Source organism: Danio aesculapii, chromosome 12 (assembly GCF_903798145.1).
Source record: "Danio aesculapii chromosome 12, fDanAes4.1, whole genome shotgun sequence".
Lineage (NCBI taxonomy): Eukaryota > Metazoa > Chordata > Actinopteri > Cypriniformes > Danionidae > Danio > Danio aesculapii.
The window spans coordinates 18951248-18974075 of record NC_079446.1 but is presented as its reverse complement, the minus strand read 5'-3'; the positions used below and the strand labels follow the sequence as shown (position 1 = coordinate 18974075).

General features: G+C 35.9%; 1 protein-coding gene across 2 annotated transcripts; it reads left to right on the top strand.

Moving 5' to 3' along the window:
- Positions 1 to 716: 716 nt before the first annotated feature.
- Positions 717 to 22572, top strand: ptenb (phosphatase and tensin homolog B). Of its 2 annotated transcripts, XM_056468994.1 has the most exons (10): positions 717 to 1426; positions 5223 to 5307; positions 9673 to 9717; positions 9998 to 10041; positions 10130 to 10368; positions 12629 to 12770; positions 15963 to 16031; positions 16386 to 16552; positions 18296 to 18517; positions 19084 to 22572. In XM_056468994.1, the coding sequence occupies exons 1-10, from the start codon at positions 1348 to 1350 to the stop codon at positions 19258 to 19260; spliced, it is 1269 nt and encodes a 422-aa protein (XP_056324969.1). In that variant the 5' UTR covers positions 717 to 1347; the 3' UTR covers positions 19261 to 22572. The 2 variants fall into 2 exon arrangements, with proteins under 2 accessions (XP_056324969.1, XP_056324970.1); XM_056468995.1 differs by lacking the exon at positions 15963 to 16031.
- Positions 22573 to 22828: the final 256 nt, after the last annotated feature.

Below are 22828 nucleotides of genomic sequence, written 5' to 3'. Positions count from 1 at the left end.
AGATGGCGCTCTACAATAAAGAATTGCTGTCTGAAACGCAGCTAGAACTTTCCACCTCCGTTTCGTCCTTGGGGCAAACTCCACATCTGAGCAAACGTAACAGGGCACGCCTATAACATGAATACATAATTTAATAAAATTAGCATCACACGTGGGCGCAAAATAATTTCTATAATTAATGTACAAGTGCCTGGTAATATGATTGTGCCTCTGTGCAGTAACTTACTTTTCTGCTTGCGTAAGCATTTCAGTAATTTCCTGCAGAGTAGTCGAGGCATTGGTGAGAGGGTAACTACATGCATTCTGATATTTTCTCCGTTTTTTGAAATGTGACTAAAATAAATGTTGTAGGTTGTGCTTTTCAGTCATTGTGTGCCAAGCCAATTAGAGATTGTTTCATAAAAGGAAACGAGAATGTTGGTCCGTAACACCTACATAACTGACTTGAAATCTGATATAAATTATTGGAAACTTCCCTCATTTCTGTAGCCACGTGACCATCTGTGATCCGTTGTATTAGTGCGCTCGCTGTAACCCTAAAATTAAATGGGTGATAAATTACTTAATTTAACGCCTTGACAGCTCAACATGAATGCTTAATAACGAGTTTATTTATATACTGAAATACAAAAACAAAATAGTGGTTTTCATAAAATGAAATAGCCGTGGAACTATTTGACAATGCGGATGAATATGTCGTCCGAACGTCATCTTTTTTCAATGGGAAGCCATGATGGAAGTTTGAGAGTTTAACAGGCAGTGGAACAGTGAAGGAAAGGGACAGTACCGGAGGTCTTTCTTACGCCACATTTAAATAACAAGTTTTTAATTTCTTGGTGGAGGCTGTCACATTTCGTTTCGTGTGTTGGAACCTGGTCATCGCGGATTGTCGTAAAGTTCGATGGCTTAAATTTTCTAAGGATGTGTAGACGAGCTAGCGCGTTAGCCTTTGAGGCTAGCGGCTAGACGGAGCGCGAGCTGAGTGCGAGCAGGGCTCTGACGACCGAACTTCAAGTGGAAGCACCGGAGAGGATTTTCTCTCCGCCTTTCCGCTCAACCACGGCGGCTTCAGTGCGACCAGAGACTTGTCGTGCATTAGAAATTCCGCAGTTCCAGACGTGGGAAGTTGCTTATCTTTTCACCCAGGGCTCCTCTGAGCCGAGGAGGGCATTTTGGAAGCCGGGCCTGTGGTGGTTTGGAGCGAGGCCCTTGATGAGTGAGCCACAGCAGACTCCATTCTAGCTAGCAGGGGGACTGCGAAACGAGCAGAGCATAAAGACGACCGACCGTCCGAAAGCAACAATACTCTCTCTCACACTAAAAACCCTAAAGACTCCTGTCACAGCCATGGCTGCGATCATAAAGGAATTTGTCAGTAGAAACAAAAGGAGATACCAAGAAGACGGGTTCGACTTGGACTTGACATGTATCCTCTTTGATCAATCAAATGTCCCTGTTCTGTCTTTTGTGTAGAAACCAGTGTCACCAATGAAGGTAACGGCTTGTATCTTGTTCCAAATAGATAAATCTTATACGTTCCGTCCGAATATAAAGAGATATGAGCATTTATTTACATTTTTCGCTTTTCCCCTTTTATAGGAACTATTGAGTCCGCCACTGTACATGATGTGATCTAGATCTGTTGGTTTCTGTTTCTGGGTCAGCTCAACGCCGTTTAGATTAATGTCAGTTGGTAATTTATCCACGTTACCGAGCATACAGAAACGGTTATTTTAGTCTTGTTCGCAAGTTGCATGTGCCAACTACAATATAAGCAACGCTAGTGAGGTTATAAGATGTCATTTTCCTCAATTTATGTAATCTGATCTATCGATTGACCGCTAATCTGTAATCCAATTCTCAAAACGTTTACATTTCAGATCAAGACAGTTTGGGGGTTGAAAACAAAAGACGCGCCGCTGGTTTATATAATGCGATGGATTAGATGAAATGCACAAGCAGTGTCACACAAAGAGCATTGCATCAGCTGCTCGCAGAAAATAGACCTCGCGCTCAACTTGAAGTAGTTTGGATTGAGCACAAACAAAAGGAAATGCTTTAGTATGTGAAGTATGCCTTTTTTCGTAATCGCAGGAAGGGATACGTGCATTGCTGCGCTTTATATTAGAAGCGTCATTGACGTTTGTTCCCCGGTTTGTGCAATATGTCAACGTCTTCTGCTAATTTCAAGCACAGGTATTATATGTATGTACATTCTTGGGCTTGTGATGGTTGCTTTCAGGAGCTTTATATCCTGGTAGATGAAGTGTTAAAGCGCGAGAGGTTTGATTGTTTTATTTCAGCAGGTTTCAGCGTTATTGAACATCCTTTTGATGGAGCTTTACCACCAAACCTGATGTTTATCCACAGTCTATTGTCCTTTTATATAACTGTTAGCTGTTCTGTAAAATATATAAAAAAGATACTAACAAAGACTGGAAGGACAGATAGAGGGCAGGATAAAAACATCCAAGAAGAGCTTTAAATCCACTTCAATAGCATTAGGAATATGCCATACCTTTGATGCATGTTTTGACAATCGTTCAATTTTTAGCAAGTGTATACATTGAACAAGGTCTAGTGTATTACATGAGCCATCCTGTGAATGAATTGATCGCATGGACATTGATTTGCCCCAGCCTGCTCAGATGGTGTGGGGGTCACTATATTGACACATTGCATTGCATCATGCAATGCACTTATTGCATTTAAAACACGCTGTCGGAGTTTTCATTTCTCACAGTTTTCAAGGAATAAATATAAAGAATGACTTCATTCTTTCAGTCCGCTTTCAATATAATGATAAAGCAATACCATCTATGGCAAAGATCGGTGAGAATACACACTTTTCACTTTACAATTTTTATTACAGATCAGGAAGAATGTTATCTAGACATACACTTTCTATTTTTTTTTTACTTTAAAATATGTAAAGTTAGTCTAGATTACACTAAAATCGGTTCAGGTAGTTTCTGGATGAAGAAACTGGCCTTACTAACTCTAGACCGCTATTGTTCTTAAATGTACACAGAGCTGAACAAAAAAGGTTTAAATTCAGAGTTCTATTTGATCCCTTTATATCAATATTTGGTTAATTTAGAGTTAGTTTTATTGTAAATGTAAAAAATGTCTGAGGTTTTATAGTAATAGACTTCAAATATGGTGTGCCATGAATTAGTTGCAATTTAATATCTCCCATTGATTCCTGTAAGACATTCACATCTAGGCATGGGCCGGTATAAGATTCTGACGTATAATATAATTGGATAAAAATATCACGGTTTTACGGTAATATGGTATTGTGATTACTGCTAAAAAATATATATTCTTTTTAAATGACTGTGTAAAAAAAACAAAAAAAAAACTTTTCCCTTTGAACACAATATATTTTATTTTGAGAAACATTTTAAGTATTTTGGAAAAGCAAACATGTCAGGCTGAATAATTCAAATAAATCATTGACCTCTGCTGTCTTCATTAGATTCAAAAACACAGATTTGAATCTAAAACTAAAAAATTTAAATGGCATTTTGAATATCGTTTCTGCTGGAGATACTGTTGTCCTAAAAAAAAAAAAAAAAAAAGTAAATAAAAAAATCTTACACATACCTTAGGAACGGTATTGCAGAAAATTTTGATGGTTTTAAAACATTCACTTTTCCTGTGGTAATATATAACTATGGTATACCTTGAAAATGGTTATCATCCTATGCCTATTCACCTCTCATTACAGAAAACTGAGGTATGACGTGTTAAGTTGGCAGCTCAACAGTATATCATGCAGAACTTTGTATTATGTTAGTGAGGTAAAGTGAACGGCACTCCAAATTTGAGTCTCACACTGTTTTGTTTATAGCTTTCTATAACTGTTGTGGCTATTGTAGGGTACAATGGTTGTTTTATTCAGGCATTTTTATTTTTTTTTTACTGTGATATGTGTGGAATGTATGTTAAGAGATACAGGCCCTTTCATTCGTGAGCAACAAAGTTATTCTGATTTAAGTTTGATAATATTGTGCATATCTTTGAAAGGTAGATAACTTTGGAATCTGTGTTTTGATATTTGATCTAACCATTTATATAGGTAGGTTTTTGCATGTTTGATAAGCATGTTTGAAATTACCAAGAAGTTCAGTTCTGTGCGTTTCAGAGTATAACAATGCTGTTGGCCTCTGAACCATTAACAGATAGTATACACTCAGTCTAAATGATAACATTTATGGATATATACATTTTATTACGTTTTATGAGCTGTTTTTTAACATACACTTGATTTATTTTTTTTAAACATTGTTTTAATCGTTGCATCCTTTCGCAAGTCCTTCCAGTTTTAAAACTTTGTAACTTTTGAAATTCTTTAACAGAATCACACAGTCTCCGATCTCACACATATGCCATCAAAAATGTTTCTTGTTTGCTGAAAAGTGAGGTTTGCCAGATCAGGAGTGAGAACCGCATTCTGCTACACCATTCGAGAACACAGGAAGTCCAGATGTTTCTTTTTTTATGTGCATTTTGTCAGAAACCATCATAGTTTAATTGTTGAAGATAAATTGTAAGAAAATAAGTTATGTTGGCAATATATTTTATGCAAAAAGTGATTCTAATAGACGTGTATATTTTAGTTTTATTACACTATTGAATGAAATATTCTAATATTTACAGTTATAACATTGTACATTTTTATAGATATGGACAGAATAGCTTTGGAACTAGTCATTAGTTTTAGTAGGTCTTTGGTTGTTAATATCTGCATGTGTATGTCAGCCCGAAAGAGTGATGCACTGGTTATGGAAAGGTGAGGAAGGAAAGTGATTCCAGGCTGGGCTGAGGCACAGTGTGATTTATTTAGTGCCCCTGTGTGGCCCTCTGGGTTAGAGGTCTATGCATTGGTCTCTTGCAGCGAGAGCCATCTGTTCTATATTACCCAGAATCCTGTTATCTGAGCTCTCATTGCACAACCAAAAAGAAAAGCGCTGCTTTAGTGGAAATGCTGAAGTTCTCCGCTGAAACCGAGGCTTGATGTTTGTTGGTTTTCCTGCTCCTTGTGGCGTCATTTGACTGCTCTGCATTGTTCACCAACCTCGCCTCAGAGTTTTGGATGCAATTTAAGACAAGCATCCGGTGGACTTTACATGTGTATTCATGTTTAATCAGATGTTTGTAGATTTGCTTTCCTGTTCATATCAACTTTTCTAGATCTCCTTAACACTGCTGTACAGACATTTATCCTAACATAATAGCTATGGGTTTCCCTGCTGAAAGACTGGAGGGTGTATATAGAAACAACATAGATGATGTAGTGAGGTAAGTATTCACTTTGTGTTCTCTCTAGAGATTTTGTCAGGATAACCGTAACCCATTAAAAAAAAAAAAACTGCTGTGATTTATAACAGCCATGTTGAACTAGACCTGCCAGATGATGCATCCCATACCATTGACTCTTGCTGTTTTATCAGTTTGTGATAGTTGTATTGACAGACATTCTAAGAAACGGTTTTCTGTATGATATTCCACAGAGCATTTGGAATGTAAAATGCTAGATAGTAAATATAATTGACTGTGGAAGATAAATGGGTTTTTCAGGTTAAAATAATTCTTATTTTAATAAAAAAAAAAGTCATTTGTTTTTTTCAGCAATTCAGACACCTCACATCATTACATTTATATACATGCATTTAGCATATCTTTTTATCCAAAATGGTTGACAAAAGTACCAAAGTGGTTTGTGGTATGGTGGAATCATATGTTAGGCCAGAGAGAATCTGCTGAGTTTTTTTTTTTTTGCTATTTTATTTAGAATTTGCATATTTTGGGAGTATCGTAACTAAAAACCTAATCTTATGCATCAAAAATGTGGCACAATTTGTTGAAAGGAGGAAAATATCCTTATGTTGGTCCAAACCTATTAGACTTTGATTTGTCTTTAAAACACAAATGAAGGTATTTAATGACCCCTGAGAAATTTCTGTTTCTCAATTGAAAGTCCATACCATCCAAACTTTGACTAATTGTAAAATGTGATAATTGATTAGGGATAAGTGTGGCTGGGTGATTTGGCCTGAAATCAAAATCTCGACTGAACATTATAACTCGATTACGATTAATGAACAATTATATATTTTGTACAATAAATATGCTCGAATATTACAAGTGAAAAATTTTTGAATGAAGGGTGCATTACTTGATTTGAAAATAATGGAAGGAAACACACACTATCTATATATATATTATTATAATTTTTTTTAATAGATCTTTTTCATATTGAAAGCAGAAAAATATCTCTTCTAAATAAAATAACTCCTGTATATCCTGAAAATATTTTAAACAGTGCATTTCTTGTATCTTCTGTAAACAAATATTTTAATGTAAATAATAATTTTAATAAATAATAATAATAAATGTAATGGAAAATATGCCATATCGGGGCATCTCTGGTGCAGTTTCCAATCTTCGTCAATGTAGTGCAAAGTAAGGCTCAGGAATGGGTCTATCGTCCTACTTGACCAGAGATCAGATGTGGTTGTAAAAGTAAAAATCAGCCTTAACAGAGCGGGGTCACATGACTTCACACGTGGTAGGGAAAGTAATTGAAATAATCGTCCTGGAAAAATTAGATTGATTATAGGTTCTGAAAATCGTTTTCGATTACTTTTCGATTAATCGTCCAACCCTAGGGATAAATAATCCAAGAAACTGCATTATTCTATTTTATTTATTTTTTATTTGGAACAAACCAGTCTGATCCTGGTGCTAAAAATTTGTATTTGCCAATAATCAGTTCAGTACCAACAGTTTAAAAACAAAAAAAAATTTAAATCTGAGTTTATTGAAGCAATCTAATGCTGTTTGCATAATAAAATACTGTCATGAAAAACGTTCATTATCATGTCGTACAGAACATGTTTAAGTTAAGATGTTAAATTGTTTACCACAGTCTTTTATTAAGACAAGCATTTAATAAAGGGCAGAAATAGACTACTAGACTATGATTTATCTTTTGCTCTGCGAGTGTATTATATATTAAAGGCTCGAGTTCAGAGCTGTACAAAGCGCTTATGCACATCCCGTGCACAGAATGATGCGCTTGAAGTAACATCAAGTCACAGCATGTGGCGCTTCCCATTGTAAAGTTCAAAGCTAAAAGGGAAGAAATACGAATGCATAGTGTATGATATTTTGCCACAGCCACAACCTTTTTTTTTAACCGCTTTAAATTTCAATTCATAGTCTTTTCTACCCAAGCATTATCTAACAGACTCCTGGTAGCAAGTAACATGAGTTATAAAACGCAATAAACCCCAACAAGATAAAGTACCTTTTATGCAAAACCATAGAACTTCATCTACAAATCAAGTATAATAATGAGAAAACGGAATGATCTTGACAAGCTTTTTACCACACTCACTGTTGCAACAGAGAGAAGTTCACATTAACTTTTTTTCCCATCTGTATTCCTGTCTGTCGATACCCGATGCAAAGAATGACAGCATCATAAAATTTATTGGGATGCACAGTATTGTAACTTTGCAGATAATACAAATTCTGAATGTTATGTTTCAAAAGCACCTGGTATTTTGTTTTATAGGCTTAGTTCACCCAAAGATGAAAATGATGTTATTAGTTACTCAACCTCAAACCACTGAGACCTTCGTTCATCTTCAGAACTCAAATCAAAGATATTTTAGATGAAATCTGAGAGCTTCCACATCCTCCACGAACAGCAAAGTCCAGGACAATATCTCAAAACAGAGCATATGGCTTAAGTGCCTCAATGGAAATATTAGCAAGCTACGAAAATACATTTGTGCACACATAAATCTAAAATAGTGACTTTTCAATAGTTTTTTCCTCAGTGTCAGTATTTTGCGGGGTCACATCAGTGTACAGTGCCAATAAACATGCGCAATATACTGACACCGAGGAGCTGAATAAGGGGTTTTTTTGAGCACAAAAGGATTCTCGTAGCTTAATAAAATTCCAATTGAACTGCTGAAGATATATGGTCTGTTTTGAAGATATTTTTTGGTACCTTTCTGGACTTAAATTTATTTATTTTTCTTCTGGAAGTCGGGTACCTTGCTGTCAATGGAGAAAGAGTGCGCTCTGTTCATGTTGTTATTTGTATTCCAAAGATGAATTAATGTCTTGGGGGTAGGGGTGAACAATATATCATTAGAGCATCGATATTGCAATGTGTTTAGCTGCAGTAGTCATATCGCAGAATTAGATTATTTTTTTAAACATTAAAAGATAAAGAAAGTATTAAATATTATTATTTTTAAATGATTTATACAGATTATTTTTTACATTGAATTGTTCAATTTTCGTACTTGAATACTGATAGACCCCCCCAAAAAACATAAAGCATTGTTTATTTATTTATATATGCTTGTAATTTATTCTAATTTATGCAGATGCACTGCATAGAAAATAAATACTTGATCATTTCAGTCCATCTAAATTAGGATAATCTTTCCAAATAGAACAATTTAAATTGCAAAGTTTGTCTTCGCAAAGCAAATTATCGCAATCTTAGATTTTTCCAATATCCTGCAGCTCTACTAACAATAATTTTCAGATGAAAAATTATATAGACAATAAAGGATACTGGGGGAAAAGTCTTCACTTTTTTTTTTCAGTCTAGCCAAACTGTTTGCAGCCTGGCTGCTGTCATGTCCTTGCTTTAGTGCCCAAATCCGTGCAGTAGTAATCATGAGTTGCAGGAGCACAATATAAAAATCTCACTTAAGTGAACAGCTAATTTGTATAGTAGCATGTAACTCAATGAATGTGTTAGAAAAATGAACACCTGAACGTACATGAAATGAACAAGTGATTAGAAGTGTGATTTGCTTTGTTTTGAGTTGAAATTCCAATACAGGACAGATATCGCGCCACCATGGGCACACAATGATTTGGCATCACTTTTCAGGATGTGTGGGGCACATTTGCTTTTGAATTGTATAAAACAAACCTAACTTATCATATTACATTGTTTAAGGCAGGCGTATAATTAACACATATCGGCAAGGCATATTTCTGTAATTTTTCCAAATGTACATTTTGAGACATAGTTGACCAATTGTGACGATGTTCTATTTCCAATAATATTGTGGGTCCCTAAAAGTAAGGATGTAAAATCAAATTTTGTTTAAAAGAAATTGAATTGTTACATCCATTGCTAAAATAGTTTTAAATGTAAATCGATTTTAATTTGAAGTTAAAAATTGAGACTTTTATTAAAATATAACAATGAATCAACTGATGTATGTGAAGCATCAAACATTGTGAACTTGGCTCTCAATTGTACTTGATTGATATTCGAAAATTAATAAGTCATGGTCTCATGTCCCGCTAGCACATTTCATCTTCCATATGAACCAGTAAGGTGGTGATCAGTATTTGTACATGAATAAAAACCTAAATTAAATCTGTCCATCAAGTCCATTCAGGAGACTTGCTTCAAAACACATTATTCGGATTGATTACATTTGAGTGGTTTTATAAACCTTTTGAAGCATAACCATTTTGAGGACTTTCAATGAAAGAACAGAAATCCAGTTCCATTAAAATATCTTCATTTGTTTAGTTTGTTGTTGAGCTTTCATTGGATGAACTATTCCTTTAATTAAAATCTCTAACATGTTTTTGTCTTCTCTTTCTTTGCAGGTTTCTTGATTCAAAGCATAAAGATCATTACAAGATATATAACCTGTAAGTGTGTTTCAAAAACTTCAGTTCTGTGATATCGGTTTTGTAAATGGGTTTTCATCAAACTGCTTTTACTGCTAGAATGTTCTGAAAGCTGCAATCATGTTCATTTGAGGATTAAGGCGGCTGTTTGATCGTTGTGAATAAAGGGCATTGTCATTGCACATAGAACCCTTACTTAACTCTGATTGTTCTGTTGGTTTTGGCATCGGTGCAAAGTTCTTAGCGGAAAAGTATTATGTTGAACTTATGTACTTATCTGCGTTTTTTTTGTGTTGTTTAGATGTGCAGAAAGACATTACGATACTGCCAAATTTAACTGCAGAGGTAAGAGGCTTGGATTACAGAAATGTCAGTTGTTGTGTGGGAACTATGATGGAGGTCTCTCAATGATCTCTTTATTTGTCTCTTGCAGTTGCACAGTATCCATTTGAGGATCACAATCCTCCTCAGCTAGAGCTTATTAAACCTTTCTGTGAAGATTTGGATAAATGGCTCAGTGAAAATGACAATCATGTGGCTGCCATTCACTGCAAAGCTGGAAAGGGAAGAACGGGTGTCATGATTTGTGCGTACTTGTTACACCGAGGCAAATTCAAAAAAGCACAAGAGGCTCTGGACTTCTACGATGAAGTTAGGACCAGAGACAAGAAGGTGAGAAATATATATGAATATATTTATGCTCTGCATTTTGTTTCCAAAAAAAGATGATCGTTTGCAAATGTGAAGCACAAAATAGTTTCAGATTTTGATCAGCTAGCGCAGTGGTCCCCAACCTCCGGGACGGTACATGTCCATGGATCAGTTGGTATAGGGCCGCACACAAAAATCCTTAAATACTTCTGTTTTATTTATTATCTGAGTCTGAGCGATCTTTAATTCTGAAAAATCATCTTAGGCACAAAAATCATCTTAGTCACTTGAGCGCCAAAATTGAATCCACAAGCTACCAAAAAAAGACGTTTCTTTGTGAATGGGAAAATGCCCAGTGAAGGACCCACAAACTGCCAAGGAATGGATCCACAACAAATCAGGTTAATCCAGCATATCTGTGCAAAAAGATCAACAGCTGGAGATTGTGGTGGTTTTGTGTTTTTGTAGGGGCTGTATCGCATCTTTTCCGCACGCAAGTTTGTTATTTCTAGCCTAGGTGTGCAGTGCAAGTGGCGTAACACGCTTGTGCTTTCCAGGCGCCCCTAGTTAAAAACATCTTCAGAATGCTGCAAGTCACGTGACCAATCAGCTTCATACTTATATTTATACATAATATACACATTTCGTTAGACTAATTATATCAGACAAACACAGAGCACCCAAACCCTGCAGTGCTTTTTAATTTTCTCCATAAATAAAACTTGTATCAGAGTTGCAGCAATGATTTGTCAGCTTGTCATCCTTTGAGAAATAACTCATGTTCGCCTAGCAATGTATGGAGAGCCAAAACCCACCCACGGTCTGCAGTAAATCTGGTCACATTTTATTTACTACATGCAAACTAATTCCCATTAGATTATAAGTAGACTGTTGGGTTGGGGTTAGGGTTAGTATAAGTTCACATGTACTTGCAAAGTTTCTTAGTCAGTTGAAGGAGCATATTAACAGATATTAAGCAGACAGTCTGTCTACTCATCTACTCAAATAGACCATCAAAATAAAGTGTTACTGTAAAATTTTCATATGTTGACTGGTCTGCGGTGGTAAAAAGTTTGGGGACCGCTGAGCTAGCAAATAACAAATAACGTATCCTCAAAGTACATGCGAAATAAGATTTTACAATGTTTATTTTGCTTGCACGCGTTGTTATTGTTTAGATAAGCAATTAATCTATGCAAGTTAATCCACTGAAAAAAATCTTTCTTTTGTTAATCTTTTATCAAATTCTGTTATTTGCTTCTATGTTTGGAGTGGCAGTCCTTCTCTGTTGATGTCAGTTTAACTGCATTAGCCACAATAGTTTTAGTGGCTCTCTTAGCGTTAGTTTGTTACTGAGGGAATGGTGTGCAAAAAGAAAGCCTCCATGTTTAGTTTTAGCCATTGTTCGTATACCTTTTTTTTTGTGATAGATTTTCACATATATAATTTAACGATTAAAAAAAAAAAGTTTTAAACCATGAATCACATCATCACAAACTCATCAGTTTGTTCAGAGTTCTGTAGTCGCGGTGCCACTTATTATTTCCCTGTGGGTTTTGAAAAAGTTTATTCATTTTTAATAATGAGTTTCATTTTTATGAGCAAAATTAAGTCTGTGGTTAACTTGAAAATGCATTAACGTTTTGTTCTGCATTGTAAACCGCACTCAAACTACAGTGACGATTCTTGTTTTATAACAAAAAACAATTTCTAAAAGTGAACATAACTGCATCCAAATGCATGCTTTGTAATTGATGTTGTAGAACAATATTTACAACAGACCTTGTTTCACACACATTTTTAAATCGGTAAATTAGTCTTTTAGTACTGCAATCCCATTATGCTTGATGAGTTGCATAATCAGATTAAAAAGCCACAGAAAAAAAATTGATGTACAGTTGTTAAATTTATTTATAGAAATTACAATCTTTGTAAAATGTCATTTGCAGCACTTCATGGCATGCACAGACCCAACATAGCTTTTTGACCATGATTTTCTTTTTTCTGTTTTATCAATGAAGATTTCTTTGCTCAACCGCAGACCATTTGTTTTAAACCAGGAGATCTGCCTTCAAACCGTTATATATTAAAGAGGCAAAAATTATGTGACAGACAAAAGCATATACTGTCAGTTATCAACCTCATCACTCATGAAATGCGATATTTTCTTATGTAACGCAAGTGCTGTCCCCTTTTAATAAAAGTGCTGCAAATAACTCAAATAAATCTGGTGGTATTGAGGCTATGAAGTTGTGTGTATTAATGGTTTTCCTTTTTGCAGGGAGTGACTATTCCCAGTCAGAGGCGATATGTGTACTACTATAGCTACCTTCTGAGGAATAAGCTGGAGTACAAACCTGTGGCCTTGCTCTTTCACAAGATGGTATTTGAGACAGTGCCTATGTTCAGTGGAGGGACCTGCAGTAAGTGAACTATCTCTCTTTCTTTTTCTCATTCTTATTCTTTCGTTATTTATGCTGTGCATTGTCCATCTTAAGTGAAGAGATTATAAATGCTCTGGTGAAAGAAGGTATTACTGTTTACACCTGGTATGAACTCATGTCTGTGCCAACAAGGTTAGTGTTATTGAAAACAATGAGAGCATAACATTAGGTATATTAAAGTTTCTTAATGGGTGCAACAGAAATGGCTCTCAGAAGCATTGTACATGGATGATTTTAGAACTCATGTCTAAGTATGTTTTTGTCAATCAAATTCAACAATTCACATGCTTTGTTGGCTTACCGTTCATGTGCAATCAAAATTTGCAATGTTGATTCTACTAGTGTACATTATAATTCTTCAGGTCAACAATTATTCTTTGTTAATCCACTGAGGAAAAAAAAATATATATTTTGGTAAACTTCAATTAAAGTTTGACTTTGCGTTTGGAGTGGTGGACTTTTTCTGTTCACATCAGAGCATGATGAACAAAAGCCTCGCTCATACTCCATTCCATTTTAGTCGACAGTAAATCAACATACTGAAATAAGTCTCAGCAACGACCAGTTCATGCTGACTTTTGACATTTGTAACAATATTTTATTTTGCATATTTTACTTGAAAATTGAAGAACCCTGACGTTGAAAATACACAGCCATCTGGTATTTTTTACCTGACTAATGCTGCATGTATCTAATAAAAAAACCTAAAAAAAGATGATGCTTTCTTATAGTGACAGCAGATGGGTTTCCATCACCTGGTGTTCATTCACATTTTTAAGTATTGCATAAGAGACAAGTGATGGAAATGCCATGCTTTTCCACTCAGTAGAGGTGGTTATGGACTTGTAAAAGACAAAATTTTAAATAATTGGAATTGGAAAATCATTTGCTGAAGAAACTGATGTAGTGAAAATTATACCCTCTTGAATAATCACCTGTCTCTAGTATGCTTGGCTTGTTTACTGTTGGTTACCAGCTTACCAATACTACAGCCAGCCACTCTGGAAATTTGATGGAAATTATTTAATTTTCATCAAAGTCCCTTTAAGGCAAGTCATTTCACTCGGCGGCCATCCTTGAAACGCCTCTCGGGCAGTATGTTTGGGCAGTATGTTTGAATGGGGAAACATTAAATTCTCCAAAACTACTTGCCAAGCTTATGATTAAATTACATATTACGAATAACCAATAAAATTAAACAACAACTGTCTATTTGGTTTCATTTCTAAATGTTCGTATCACACAAAATCTGCAGAAACTCAGGTCTGCTCCGAGCACCTCCTCCGGAGAGTTGTCATTCTATAGCGATTGCTGATTGGCTCCTGTACTAAAGGTGGGCTTTATTTGCCATATAGCGATCGCTGATTGGCTCCTGTACTAGAAGGCAGGGCTTCATTCACCATATTGACTGTTACACTTTTTCCCATTCAAAAGTATACAAGTGACATGTCTTGTGTATTCTATAGTCTTTGTTTTCATTAAAAAAAATGTGTAACCTTTGATAAGATTGGCTTCACATTAACATGGAAACCTGGCTTGTGTCAAACGACCGTTTTCCATCTGTAAACTGCTAAATGGAAATGATTATTCTTTAGATGTTTTCAGATAATAATAGGGCTGTGTAATTAATCAAATTAAGAAAAAATATTATAGGAAATACTGTGAAATATTCCTCTGTTAAACATCATTTGGGAAATGTATATTAAAAAAAAAATTCCCAGAAGGGCTAGTAATTTTTACTTCAACTGATAATCGTTTTGAATAATCGTGATTACAATTATGACCAAAATAATCGTGATTATGGTTTTTCCCATAATCGAGCAGCCCTAGATAATAACATTATGGAGTTTTTGAACAACTTTCTTAATTTGCATTATGAGAAATGCTATGCAAATAAAAGCGACATTTCAGATATTCTAATATGGTATTGAAGAAATATTTAAAAGCGCTAACTACACTCCAAAAAACAAACAAATAAAAACTTTGGTCAACATATTCTATTATTGATGCCTGTATATCACTGCGACACGCTTGTGTTCTTGTAATTTAATTTAGTAATACCAGGTGTACACACATGCATCTTGCTCACCACTGTAACTGTGCCAAGAGGCTGGTTTAACACGCTACTCAGCTTCTTGTGGCTTTCCTTTCTGCTTCACATGCTGTAAAATCTGCTCTACAAGTTCAAACTACTTTTTCTATGCGCCTGCTCAAACTCAATCCTAGCGGGCCAGTGTTCTGCAGAGTTTAACATCCAAGCCCAATTAGACACACCTGAGCTAGCTAATCAAGCTTTTACTAGACAGTCTAGAAACTTCCAGGCAGGTGTGTTAAGCTAAACTATGCAGGTCATCGGCCCTGCAGGACCAAGTTTTGGTAGCCCTGATCTAATCTTTATCTATACCGACCCAATGTACTTCCCGGACTAGTATATGTGATTTAGCTGTAACCTTGTCGTGTTAAAAAAATAAAGTGTTAGCAATGTGAAAGATTTGAGGCTAATCTGCTTCCAGAGGGCTGATTCTTTACCTAGAGTGTGAGTTTGTCCAGTGGCACTGTAGCTCTGCATTCATGTCGCTGTCTCTGACTGTACCTCCTCCAGGCTCTATTCTGAACACTGGCCAAGCCTGTTGTACACAGTCCAGACAGAAAGGTGCATACATGGCTAAAAATCTAACATTTGACAAGAGTTTAAGAAGAAAATGGGCATTTGCAAGTGTAAAATGGTGTTAATCACCAATTGCCCTGTAAAAAGCAATAAGAATGCAACATAGTTTTAGCCTGATGATTGTCTGGTTCACATCATCTCCATCTCTAATAACTTATTTAACTTTCACGTAAAAATGTTAGTTTTAGGTCATGAACGCTTTATTAAATAATGCTTATGCGAACCTGCTGTGTGAAATCTGTACTTTATTGTTAGTTTTAATTTTGTATTTCAATGTCTGTAATGTCTTGTGTGTGATTAGAGCGTACCTTGTGGCTAAAGCATTTCCCATTGGTGTTGCACTTATGGCTTCCTTCATAGTGTGTTTGGCCATTAATATTTCAGTCCAGCTCTGTTAAAGCTGTGTGTGTGGTTGTGCTCTGTTTAAACATTACTTCCCCTCATAGTGCTTCTGCTCTGACCAGGCCACTGGACAGTCTTTAATCTCCTTCTTTTTCTCCAAGGGGATTCTGCTGTAAAATTCAAGAGTGAGCAGATTCCACATGGGTTCAGAAAAACCAATTGGCATTGGGGTAACATCAGCTTTTCCTAAAATGTTTCTCATTTTCAGTTCTGTTAGCCTAGCCAGTGTTGCTGTTTAGAATGTGTTTGCCATGTACAAGTAAAACTCTCGAGTGCCACTTTTGGCTTTGTAATGCCCCATTCGAGGCAGATAAGAAGCGTGGTCTTGGGTCAGCTGTCCACAGAATTGGGCTCTTCAGCATTTTAATGTTGTCTTTTCTGCATAAATATTTCTTCTGTTTCCACCCACTTCTTTTTCCCCCCTCTATGCTTCTCTTTTGTTTCACATTAACAGTTATTCATAAGCTCAGAGTTGTTTGTTGCACATTGCCGGAATAGCAATTACACATCATTTTATTTCGCAGATCCTCAGTTTGTGGTGTACCAGCTGAAGGTGAAAATTCACACCTCAAACCCAGCGCACACAAGAAGAGAGGAGAAGTACATGTTCTTCGAATTTCCTCAACCACTGCCTGTATGTGGGGACATCAAGGTGGAGTTCTTCCACAAACAAAACAAGATGATGAAGAAGGTATGTGTTTGTTCCAAACAGCCCAGTGTGCACTTGCAGATCTTTATTGCTTTTCATTACAGCATCTTTTAGTTGTAATGCTAAGAAGGAAGACATTTAATTTTTCCTTATTCAGATTTGTATTCATTTACTTATAAAATGTTATATACACTAAATTTTATGTGATGATAGTTTTTTTTTTGTTTGTTTGTTTTTTACAAAGGAGGTTTTAAATGTAATTTTGTCATTAATTTGAAGCATAAAGCAAAAGATACTACTTTTTTTTTTTTTCAGCACAGATTGTGTGAATAAAATGCACATGCATAAAGCACTGGTCATGCTTTCATCATGTCAACAGTCATGAGCACTGGCTGTACAGGTGCTCAATAAGTATGAGGAAATCACAGATATGTTATTCCGAGATAACGAAGGGACTCGTGAGTGCTATATTGTTAGACCTCCTGCTCCCGTTCCATTTACACCAGAATTACTGACCGCTACAGTGTTTTTATTCAGAAATTTGCAGAGCTCTAGTTGGGTGCTATACAATTATGTATTGACTAAAATGCTTTGAACTCAGTGGACATCATGAATGTGTCCTATTATGATATTTGCAATTTCAACTTGCTTGCATAATGCATAATTTTGCTGTTCAAGCATTTATAAATATTTGCAGAGTTAGAAAGGAGAGTCACTTCAAATGTATTATTCTCTCATTAAGCACCATTTCTGAATTTCTCAGGTGCCTCATTTGTAGTCCTTGTAGCTTCCTTTTAGGAACTTATACTGTTTCAAAGAACTAATATACGGACATATACAGTATGTAACAACTTCCCTAAATGTTTACATTCAGTGATATAACCAACATATTGGGACCCTGTGTTTGTTGTGTTTTTTGCAAAACCTTGTATTTAAATACTCAAACGACTGGCTTTTTGTTCGGGTATGTTTTGTGTACTCTGAAAACATGGGATGCACTGAAATGAAAATTCTGGATGCATTTGGCTGAAAACTGAAACTGCTTTGTAGTAATTGTGTATCATTTTATTAAATAATATAAAGCAATTTTACAAGACTTGATAAACGTAACTTTTACATTTGGCTGATTTAAAAAAACAAACAAAAAAACAACAACATTTTGTTGTCAGTGAAAGATTCAAGAAGAGTAATTTTTTCACTGTTGCCATGACACCACAGTTGCATTATTGCAAGCAGCAGAAACTAATATAATACATAGAAATGCTGCTGGTGCCATTTAAAATGAATGGATTTCATAGTGCAGCTGTTTCTGTGTCTAGTGTGAAAGCTGCTACAGGCTGAGCAGTTACTTTGGCTGAAGGGAAAGTAAAACTCTGCTGGGTAGTGCGATGCAGGATAGCTATTTTCATCCATTTTTGGCAGCACAAAATTTGGGGCATTCCTACAAAAAGAAATCTACCAGGAGTTGAAACTAACAAGACTTTAAAATGCAGGTTTTATTTATTTTTTACTTGTGTGACCAAAACACAAGCTATAAAAGCTCTGCCATCTTGAAAGGGGTGAGGAGGTGTAGCTCATTTGCATTTAAAACGACAAGCTTAGTTGTTGCTTCCAACCAAATAAGAGTCGTTTATGCCATGGTATATGATCCATGAGTTGTTGTTTTCTACATACATCTGAGATATCTTTAATTGTTTGCTTATGATAATGTAGCATCACTCAGTGTACTTGTATCACTAAACATCTCAATAATATCTTTTATTGACTATTTGTGTGTTTTTAAAGGAGAAAATGTTCCACTTTTGGGTGAACACCTTTTTCATCCCTGGGTCAGAGGAGAGCACAGAAAAAGTGGAAAATGGAGGTTTAGTTAAGGAACTGGATGGAATACAAACTTCGGAAAGGGGAGAGAATGATAAAGACTATCTGATTCTGACTTTAACCAAGACTGATTTGGATAAAGCCAACAAAGATAAAGCCAACAGATACTTCTCTCCAAATTTCAAGGTATGTAAAGTAGGCATGGGATGATAACCGTTATCAAGGTATACCACGGTTTGGAAAAGGCAAGGTTTTAAAAAACCCCAAAATGTTCTGCTACTGTTCCTATGGTACATGTAAGATTTTTAAAAAATGTTTAGGACAACAGTATTGCCAGCAGAAACAATGTCCAAAGATGCCATTTTAAGTTGTAAAGAAATCTGTGCTTTTGAAACTAATGAAGACAACAGATGTCAATGATTTATTTGAATTATTTAGTCTGACATGTTTAGCTACTGTTCTAAAATTATTTTAAATGTTTAACATAAAATCTATTGTGTTCAAAGAGAAAAAAAGTGTTTATTTTTTACCCAGACATTTAAAAAGAATATATTTTAGAGCAGTGATCACAATACCGTCAAACTAGGATATTTTTATCCAAGATTATTATACTGTCAGAATCTTATACCGGCCCATGCCTAATGTAAAGCACGTTTCAGGTGTGTTAAACTGTGCTGACAGACTCATCCTGTTTAAACTTCCAAATATACAGATGTTCATTTGAATTAAAATGTCCTCTGTATTACTTTTAGGTGAAAATGTTCTTTACAAAAACAGTGGAGGAACCATCCAACTCGGAGGCCAGCACTTCTACTTCTGTAACCCCGGATGTTAGCGATAATGAACCGGACCATTACCGGTATTCGGACACAACAGACTCAGACCCTGAAAATGAACAGTACGATGAAGAACAGATTACTAAAGTTTGAAATATTTTTATGGGAAGAAAAAAAGAAACCATACGTAACAGAGTTGTATAAAGGAGAAAACTTGAATATGAACTGAAAGCAAGTTTTTTTTTTTTTTTTTTTTAACCCCCCCCCCCATAATTTCTTTATTTATTTTTTTTCTTTTTCCCGCCCACATCACAAAAATGCCACCAGTTTAAGGACAAAAATGCTGACTTGTTTTGTTTTGGTTCATTCTCCCCCTCCCTTTCCATGAAGTATCGACTCTGATGTTCCTTGGGAAAAACAGCGTCAGTAGCTATTATGTAAATACATGTTCATGGCGTAACACGAGAAAGAAAACCTAGTGAGGATGGGAGATTGTTTATGGGAGAAATCGAGTGAAGATCGAAATTTGCTGCTCCATCAACCTGTTGAAACCAAGGCCAGTGCTTTAATCAGCATTCATTCCCCATGTCTGTTCTTCTCTAGTCTCTACCAACTGTGAAAGTCTCCTCATGCTGCTGGAAGGCCACCAGTCGGGCACTGGAAAGTGTCAGTCGGGCACTGGAAACTGCGTCTCTCGCCTTTTTGTTTTTTGGTTTTAAGTCTGCTTTCGTCATTATTACCACTGCTAGAGTGGAGGTGATAATGCTTCTAAATCCATGACTTCATTGCTCCACCGTGTATTCTTATTTTTTTATGCAAATATACACACAACAGGGAAACCCGTGTTGCAATAATGTTGATCGTGTGCATGTTATTGGAATCCGTTTCCATGTTGTTCAATAAATAGTATACATTGTTTTTCCTAAAAGAGGTTTCTAAAGTCTTTTACAATTCGATAGAGTTTGGGAAGAAAACTAATTGGCGTCACTTTTTCTTCTGCAGATGGGATTTTAATCTCTAAACAACCCCTGAGTGGCTCTTCATGTTTTTTTAATTCCCGTTCCCTCTTTAAACTTTAAAAATGTTCATGGTTTGAGCTCTAAATAGTGTCATAACATCATAAAAGGATTATTTTGTTGTATACGGATCAATTCGAGGGCTCCACATGGCCGCGGTTCACAGGTCAGATCGGGTGTACAGCATCTTCATGCATGTAAACATGGAGAAAAGCCCTTTTCTGAATGTATCAACCTTGGATGCAAGTTTCAATTTGATTTCAACGTCATTCACATGTTTTTTCCTTTCTTCCTGGCTGTGTTAGACATTCGATCTTTGGCTCCCTATAACATGTTTGTAGCCTTATTGTGCATGATCTAATCAAATCTGGATCATTTGTCCAGCAATGGTGCTTGCAAACTCATGATGTAGAGAACAGTCAAACATCCTTATGGTTCCAAGCGTTCAATCGTGCTGCAATGAGCGTCCTTACTGTTGGAAGCAGTTAAACCAACAATTCGGTGTCTATCTCTCGCTGGAGTTCATTTTTATTTCCCCTTATTGTTCTTGAACAGTCTTCGTTCCCTTTGGGATGAGCATAGTGCAGCTACGGATTTTACACAAGTCTTGTGCTTGCTTCAGAAATATTAAAGCCCTATATATGAGAATATTTAAATGTATAATTTTCTTTTAAGCATGCCAAATCTTTTTTAACACCTGGCTTACGTGGTCAGACCAAAAAACAAAAATACAAAAAAAAAAAAAAACTCAGTTTCTTGGGCAAGAATCTTCACTGAGGGTAGTGAGTAAGCTGCCTTTCTCGTACTGTTAACATTCAGGCTTCAATCTGTTCACCAGCCCACTGCACGCACCGTACATCTCGCCTTCCTTTCGAGAAAACGAACTCGTTTCCCTGACATGAGGAGGAGACTCAGCCTTCCTTCTTGAGATTGTACACTAACCAATCCAGGAACAAAAGCAAGCCTATTATAGATTCTCATGTTTTGTTTACATTTTATCACATCACTGAAAACCTGCCAAAATTAAGCTTGATTTAGATTTTTTTTTTGTTTTACTTTGTGTTGGGAGCAGGAGGCAGGGCCCACGGGAGGTATTTTTTGCCTTACTTGAAGTTGACAATGCTTACTCTTCTACTGCTTTCATACCTACCATTCTGCCCAAGCACTGACTTATTTAAAGCTACTATAATAGAGCAACATATTGTACTAGACATTTGCACTGTTACAGGTCTTTGCAGGGTTTCAGTCAGTGGTCCACAGTATTTTTTTTTCTTTTATTTGTTTTACAGCAATCAATGTAGGAGAATATAGGTAAAATGAAAATACATTAATATTATCTGTGCATCCTAATAGAATCGAATATGTTTTTATAGACTGAAATTTTTTTGTTTGTTTAAAAAAAAAAATTTAAAAAAAGTATAAAAAAAAAAGAATAAAGCGACTATTTATAAAAGTATTCGTTCACATTCTGGCCCCCTGCAACTCCTCCTAAACGTACGATGATTTCTTTTTGGATGCTTAGTGGTTTAATGCGTGATTATATTTAAAGGGATCGTTCACCCAAAATGTTATTTACTCACCTTTATGTTATCTTAACCTGATATTTAAACCATTTTATCAATAGCGTCCAAAAATGCACTTTATTTTTGGACCCTATTGACTTTATTCTACTTTTGTTTGCCATTTAACACTCGTGAATGACGTGAAGGTGAGTAATTGACCGAATGTTCTTTTTTTAACCCCCAAACAATTGACAATTTAGCCACAGTACCTTTAAACGCAGACCCTCAGACATCCCGTCTGTGGCATGGGTGTGTGTAGCTCACAGGCAGCATGAAAAATAAATTTTCAGCTTTAATGAAAAACAAAACGTCTTCAAAGGTGCCAGTGTATATGTCTCACGTCACTCTTTCTTAGCTGATTTGTGCAATATGTTGTTTATGATGCCTGTGGTTGCCACAAAGTGCCTCTCGTTTACAGTTGAAGAGAAAGTACTGGCTTTAAAAGCTGTCGCAGGACGTCATGTCACACGTGCGGATGGATGGGGTGGTACTGTGCACTAAATCGTCCAGCTAGACTTGAAACAGGGGGGGCCCTTTGGACTTCAGCCATGCTCCATTAGAAACCATTCTCTTCCCCAGAGGGTTTTCTTTTCTTTTACGTTCATATAATATATACACAGTATATCTTTGGTCTCTTAAGAAAACAGCCTTACTCCGTTTCAGCCTGTTCAGATACTATTGTGCTGTGCAACAGTTGCTCTGTGTGTAATGCCTATGCACTGAGAATACACAAACCAATCATGTATGAAATATTGTACAGGTAATCATGTTGCTCATACAAATCACATGTTTGTTTGTAACTGTATGTGTAAACTGCCCTTTATCTTAGTGTTATAAACTCCACATAAAATCCAATAAAGTCTCATTCTTGTCAGTGTTTGACAGCATTTAACTTGTGCAGTTTGCTGTATTTGTTTCATCTTTTAAAGGGCTAGTTCCACCAAATATTCAAATGTACTCACCCTCATGTGCTTTCAAACCTTTATGATTTTCTTTATTCTGTTGAACACTATAAAGATGACATTTTGAAGAAAACCATTGACTTCCATAGAATTTTTTTCCTGCTGTGGAAGTTGATTTCTTCACTATAAATTCTTGTGTTCACCTAGAAAGAGAGTCAAACAGGTTTGGAACAAATAAAGG

Excerpts from the sequence above, each read along its gene's own strand:
- ptenb (XM_056468994.1), top strand. The coding sequence starts at position 1,348 with ATGGCTGCGATCATAAAGGAATTTGTCAGTAGAAACAAAAGGAGATAC. Across the intron at positions 5,308-9,672 it reads AACATAGATGATGTAGTGAG|GTTTCTTGATTCAAAGCATA; the intron begins GTAAGTATTCAC and ends CTTTCTTTGCAG. Across the intron at positions 10,042-10,129 it reads TGCCAAATTTAACTGCAGAG|TTGCACAGTATCCATTTGAG; the intron begins GTAAGAGGCTTG and ends TGTCTCTTGCAG.